This window comes from Procambarus clarkii, chromosome 93 (assembly GCF_040958095.1).
Source record: "Procambarus clarkii isolate CNS0578487 chromosome 93, FALCON_Pclarkii_2.0, whole genome shotgun sequence".
NCBI classification, from domain to species: domain Eukaryota; kingdom Metazoa; phylum Arthropoda; class Malacostraca; order Decapoda; family Cambaridae; genus Procambarus; species Procambarus clarkii.
Window position 1 is genome coordinate 85,553 of NC_091242.1, and position 6,663 is coordinate 92,215.

A 6,663-nucleotide genomic window follows, 5' to 3' on the forward strand; every position below is an offset into this window, starting at 1 on the left:
TAGCCACTGGTAGGTAAGTACCACCACCCACCACCTACACCCACCACCTACACCCACCACCTACACCCACCACCTACACCCACCACCGCCCACCACCAATCCGCGGAGGGCGGGCAAGATCAGCTACCATGGTGGTCATGACAGAGGCTCACAGTCTCAGCACACAGATAAGCCACCACTTGTGACTTGCATCTGATCCCCTGATAAGAGCACCCGTGTCCCCTCACCCGTGTCCGCCCCCCCCCCTCTCCCGTGTCCGCCCCCCCCCCTCACCCGTGTCCCGACCCCCCCCCATCCCTCACCCGTGTCCCGCCCCCCCCCCCTCCCTCACCCGTGTCCCGCCCCCTCCCTCACCCGTGTCCCCCCCTCCCTCACCCGTGTCCCCCCCCCCTCACCCGTGTCCCGACCCCCCCTCCCTCACCCGTGTCCCGCCCCCCCCCTCCCTCACCCGTGTCCCGCCCCCCCCCTCACCCGTGTCCCGCCCCCCCTCCCTCTCCCGTGTCCCGCCCCCCCCCTCCCTCTCCCGTGTCCCGCCCCCCCCTCCCTCACCCGTGTCCCGCCCCCCCCTCACCCGTGTCCCCCCCCCCGTCACCCGTCATCCACCTTAATGACACAACCCTGCCATCACCCCCCCCCCCCCTTCCCTTCTTCCTGACATTAAGGACACTGTTCAATGTCTTTAATGAAGAGTGAGGAAAAGATAAGAGATACGAAGGTAAGTATTGGAGGCAGACTTCCCTCCCATCCCCCTTCCCTTCATCTCTCCCCTTTCTTTCCTCCCTCCCTTCCTCCCCTTCCTCCTTCCCTTCCTTCCTCCCCTTCCTCCTTCCCTCCCCCTTCCCTTCCCTCTCTCCCTCCCTTCCTTCCTTCCTTCCTTCCTTCCTTCCTTCCTTCCTTCCTTCCTTCCTTCCTCCCTCCCTCCCTCCCTCCCTCCCTCCCTTCCCTCCCTCCCTCCCTTCCCTCCTCCCCCCCTCCTCCCCCCTCCTCCCCCCCTCCTCCCCCCTCCTCCCCCCCTCCTCCCCCCCCTCCCCTTCCACTTCCCCCTCCCACTTTGAACACGCACAAAGCTGAAGGTGTGTTATGAGTGAGAGAAGAGCGGTCACTTGGCCGTGGCTGGAGGGAAGAGTATTGACCAGCGACGTATGCGAGTGGTGGCCACAGTGCTCTCCAGTAATATTGTGACCCCTTAATGTATTTGGCGCTGTTGCACACGCCGATGGTGTTATTATTAACCTGTGATACACCGACCACGGAGATTTGGAAAGGCCAGTAGGTAGTGTAAGTCAGATTAGTGGGAGGGCTGCGTCCCTCCTTCCCTCTGCCCCTCTCACTCCCACTTTAGTTCCCTCCCCCTCCCTCCCCCATCTTTTTCGTCTGCAATTGACTAGTTTGAAGCACATCTGAAAGTTCATTGAGAAGACTTGCTGATATTCGTCACATTTCTCTTATCCCGTTTATAGACGTACGTCTATATCTTACACACACGTGTCTTATCTCTTACACACGTGTGTAGGACGTGTGTAAGTGGTGGAGAGTCGCATTTCCCATATAATAATAATAATAATAATAATAATAATAATAATAATAATTTTTATTTAGGTAAGGTACATACATAAAGAGATTTTACAAAGTTTTACAAAATATGATATGTGATTTACATTGGTGGAGTCGAGGCATTGTTGGGTAATGGAAGTAACCTTATTCAGGAGCTCTCGCCGGCTCCACAGCACCATTGGCCAATCCCCTTTGCTATCTGGGAAAAGGCCTTTGTAAATATTGAGTAAGTGTTCCTTACGGGATCATAGTTTGTGGGAGTGAGCATACCGACGGTGTGGTGTCAGCAGTCAGTGCCGTCACCAGTAGGAATGGATGACACACACACACACACACACACACACACACACACACACACACACACACACACACACACACACACACACACACACACACACACACACACACACACATGCATTAGGGGGTGATGTGGTAGAGGCTGACTCCATACACAGTTTCAAATGTAGATATGATAGAGCCCAATAGGCTCAGAAATCTGTACACCTGTTGATTGACGGTTGAGAGGCGGGACCAAAGAGCCAGAGCTCAACCCCCGCAAGCACAACTAGGTGAGTACACACAGACACACACACACACACACACACACACACACACACACACACACACACACACACACACACACACACACACACACACACACACAGACACACACACACACACACACACACACACACACACCTTGGGTAATCTCACTCATTAAGGTAACTGTGTGTGGTGGGATTGGAGTGACTGGAGTTATGCTGATGTCAGCACATTAGCTCAGAGACCGCGCTTTTGGTAGGGTGAATTAACATTATGACGCACTCGGTATAACTCATCATGGGGTGGATGACGTTATTGCCGGGCCCCTCTGTGTCACCCAGCCCGCCCTCTGTGTCACCCAGCCCGCCCTCTGTGTCACCCAGCCCGCCCTCTGTGTCACCCAGCCCGCTCTCTGTGTCACCCAGCCCGCTCTCTGTGTCACCCAGCCCGCCCTCTGTGTCACCCAGCCCGCCCTCTGTGTCACCCAGCCCGCCCTTAGTGTCACCCAGCCCGCCCTCTGTGTCACCCAGCCCGCCCTCTGTGTCACCCAGCCCGCCCTTAGTGTCACCCAGCCCGCCCTCTGTGTCACCCAGCCCGCCCTTAGTGTCACCCAGCGAGCCCTCAATGTCACCCAGCCCGCCCCCAGGGTCACCTGTACTATATTAAGCCTGATGTAGTACATACATGTACTGTATTAGGCCTCGGCGTATATTAGGCCTAGGAGGGTTAGGTCTTACAGCAACATAAACACTTCCGGTTTGTACAAATTCAAGAATACAAAGATCAACTTTCTGGCGGTCCATCACGATATGTTTGTTTACCTTCAGCCTCGTCCTTACTGTGAAGCCTTCCATGTGTACAGGCTGGGCTGGGCCCTCTTGGACATGTACAGGCTGGGCTGGGTCCTCTGGTACATGTACAGGCTGGGCTGGGCCCTCTGACACATGTACAGGCTGGGCTGGGTCCTCTGGTACATGTACAGGCTGGGCTGGGTCCTCTGGTACATGGTACAGGCTGGGCTGGGCCCTCTGACACATGTACAGGCTGGGCTGGGTCCTCTGGTACATGTACAGGCTGGGCTGGGCCCTCTGGTACATGGTACAGGCTGGGCTGGGCCCTCTTGGACATGTACAGGCTGGGCTGGGCTCTCTGGTACATGTACAGGCTGGGCTGGGCCCTCTGGTACATGTACAGGCTGGGCTGGGCCCTCTGGTACATGTACAGGCTGGGCTGGGCCCTCTTGGACATGTACAGGCTGGGCTGGGCCCTCTGGTACATGTACAGGCTGAGCTGGGCCCTCTGACACATGTACAGGCTGGGCTGGACCCTCTGGTACATGTGCAGGCTGGGCTGGATCCTCTGGTACATGGTACAGGCTGGGCTGGACCCTCTGGTACATGTACAGGCTGGGCTGGGCCCTCTGGTACATGTACAGGCTGGGCTGGGCCCTCTGGTACATGTACAGGCTGGGCTGGGTCCTCTGGTACATGTACAGGCTGGGCAGGGCCCTCTGGTACATGTACAGGCTGGGCTGGACCCTCTGGTACATGTGCAGGCTGGGCTGGATCCTCTGGTACATGGTACAGGCTGGGCTGGACCCTCTGGTACATGTACAGGCTGGGCTGGGCCCTCTGGTACATGTACAGGCTGGGCTGGGTCCTTTGACACATGTACAGGCTGGGCTGGGTCCTTTGACACATGTACAGGCTGGGCTGGTTCCTTTGACACATGTACAGGCTGGGCTGGGCCCTCTGGTACATGTACAGGCTGGGCTGGATCCTCTGGTACATGGTACAGGCTGGGCTGGACCCTCTGGTACATGTACAGGCTGGGCTGGGTCCTTTGACACATGTACAGGCTGGGCTGGATCCTCTGGTACATGGTACAGGCTGGGCTGGACCCTCTGGTACATGTACAGGCTGGGCTGGGCCCTCTGGTACATGTACAGGCTGGGCTGGATCCTCTGGTACATGGTACAGGCTGGGCTGGACCCTCTGGTACATGTACAGGCTGGGCTGGGCCCTCTGGTACATGTACAGGCTGGGCTGGATCCTCTGGTACATGGTACAGGCTGGGCTGGACCCTCTGGTACATGTACAGGCTGGGCTGGGCCCTCTGGTACATGTACAGGCTGGGCTGGGTCCTCTGGTACATGGTACAGGCTGGGCTGGACCCTCTGGTACATGTGCAGGCTGGGCTGGGCCCTCTGGTACATGTGCAGGCTGGGCTGGACCCTCTGGTACATGTACAGGCTGGGCTGGACCCTCTGGTACATGTACAGGCTGGGCTGGACCCTCTGGTACATGTGCAGGCTGGGCTGGACCCTCTGGTACATGTACAGGCTGGGCTGGACCCTTTGGTACATGTACAGGCTGGGCTGGACCCTCTGGTACATGTACAGGCTGGGCTGGACCCTCTGGTACATGTACAGGCTGGGCTGGACCCTCTGGTACATGTACAGGCTGGGCTGAATCACTCGTCATAACTGTATTTGTTGCTTCAGAGTAATTATTATTTGTATTTACTATTTGCTCTCGCAGGATCGAACTCTTAGCTCTTGGACTCCGCCTTTCTTGACGTCAGTTGCCCGATTTACTGACTCTCAACCTATTTCCTCTATCACATCCACTACACATCTTTCTGGAAGACGTGTTGCTGCATCCCGTGGTATTTTTCTATCTCCCAGGTACCTATTTAGTGCCGGGTTAACAGCGGCATCGGGTGAAAGAATCTCTGCCTATTTTGTACAAATCATGACTTCTGACCTATTTCCCTATCGGATCAAATTTTAAAATTATGAATGGGGTGTGTGTGTGTGTGTATGTGTATGTATGGACGTGTCTGTATACGCGTGTACGTACTCACCTAGGTGTGGTGTTAGGGTTGAGCTAGGCTCCTGGCCCCGCCTTCCCAACGTTCGTAGATTAAAGCAGTGACTCCTCTCTCAGGCGGATTTCACTTACTGACGGCTCTAACGAACCATTTTGTCTAACAAATGAGAACTTCCGTTTCTCGTTTCCACCACCTCCCCCTTTCCCCTTGTTCTGGTGTTCCTAGCTTCTAAGAATGTTATTTGGTCTAATTTGTAATTTTCCCTCAGAACCTTATATGTCGTCGACAGTTAGTCCCTCTCCTCCGACAACTTCTCTTCTGTGTTTAGGTCCATCTCTCAATCCTTCAAATAAAAAGCGAGACCCGTTGCACATAATGGATAATTTCTAGTTTCCCTTGTCATTGTTGAGGTGAGAGTTGCATGGTGTGACTGCCTAATGTAGCATGGGTCTCACCGTTAATGTGGAGAGGGCCTGGCAAGGCTCCTCTATCCATGTGTGTCACTGTTACAATGACGTTCCGATGGGAGCCGGTCGGCCGAACGGACAGCACGCTGGACTTGTGATCCTGTGGTCCTGGGTTCGATCCCAGGCGCTGGCGAGAAACAATGGGCAGAGTTTCTTTCACCCTATGCCCCCCTGTTATCTAGCAGTAAAATAGGTACCTGGCCTCCACCCCCAGGAAGCAGCCCGTGACAGCTGACTAACACCCAGGTACCTATTTTACTGCTAGGTAACAGGGGCATAGGGTGAAAGAAACTCTGCCCAATGTTTCTCGCCGGCGCCTGGGATCGAACTCAGGATCACAGGATCACAAGTCCAGCGTGCTGTCCGCTCGGCCGACAGGCTCCCAGCGACCGGCATCATCTTAAAATGGTGAACACATTTTAGAACTTGGGTCCGTCAGAAGCGTACACGAACATGTAGGACTAGTTTTATGTTCATTTTGCCCACCAGCAAAAAGAGCAACCCAATTTCTAGTTACAAGAGCTTGCCTTACATGGTGAAGACATTGAGAATCATGATATATTCCATAATGTTTGAGTACACAGATAATCGATACGTGCATAGATAATCTGTTCAACCGTGTCTTCCTAACACAGAAACTTTATTTTTTCGTTCAGTTTAAAGTTTCGCCGCAGTAGCAGTTGGCCGTGAAAGGTATTGGGAGGTGTAGTGAGAGGTTTCCTGGACTCCTTAAGGTTGTGTACTGAGGTGTAGAGGTCTCTTCTGGCCCCTTGACGTCTTCCAAGAGGCCGGGCCAGAAGGAAGACAACGTATGTGCACTCCTTGACACTATGTCACACTCTGGCACACTGTGGCACTGCACCTCAACTGCCACACTTCTGGGCTTGTGTGTTGTATGATACAGGTGTATACCTTGTATGACTCACCGCAATGTAAACTGGTTCTTTTATACACCACAAACACTTACACTTTTCTTGGCTTTAGTAACTTGCATACACCCTACTCGCATACACCCTACTTAAACACGTAAGGGTTACAACAGCCAGGGGTGTGCCAGGTGCCGGCGTGAAGGGCAGTCAGGTATGTGAGTTTGATCCTGTTGTGCATAAGTTGCGGTGCTTGCTCTTGGGGCCAGTTTGTGGGGGTGATGGGAGTGGATGACTGGGGTGTTGGGTGATAGTGGAGGGTCAGAGGTGCTGAAGCTGCAGTAGGGGGAGCCTGATGGGTGACCCTGACCGCGGCAGCCACCTGTGTGCTGACCACTCAT

The 6,663-nt window shown here is 54.6% G+C and overlaps 2 protein-coding genes across 2 annotated transcripts; one reads left to right on the plus strand and one right to left on the minus strand.

Annotated features, from left to right (window-relative positions):
* Nucleotides 1-2,394: 2,394 nt before the first annotated feature.
* Nucleotides 2,395-2,763, plus strand: LOC138359784 (uncharacterized). The gene has a single exon (XM_069319485.1). The coding sequence runs from the start codon at nucleotides 2,395-2,397 to the stop codon at nucleotides 2,761-2,763; it is 369 nt and encodes a 122-aa protein (XP_069175586.1).
* Nucleotides 2,764-2,932: 169 nt separating this feature from the next.
* Nucleotides 2,933-4,552, minus strand: LOC138359785 (adhesive plaque matrix protein-like). The gene has a single exon (XM_069319487.1). It carries the CDS (start codon nucleotides 4,550-4,552, stop codon nucleotides 2,933-2,935), a length of 1,620 nt encoding a protein of 539 aa, XP_069175588.1.
* Nucleotides 4,553-6,663: the final 2,111 nt, after the last annotated feature.

Bases quoted from the DNA above. Each gene is read 5' to 3' on its own strand.
- LOC138359785 (XM_069319487.1), bottom strand. From the start codon at position 4,552: ATGTACCAGAGGGTCCAGCCCAGCCTGTACATGTACCAGAGGGTCCAG.
- LOC138359784 (XM_069319485.1), top strand. From the start codon at position 2,395: ATGGGGTGGATGACGTTATTGCCGGGCCCCTCTGTGTCACCCAGCCCG.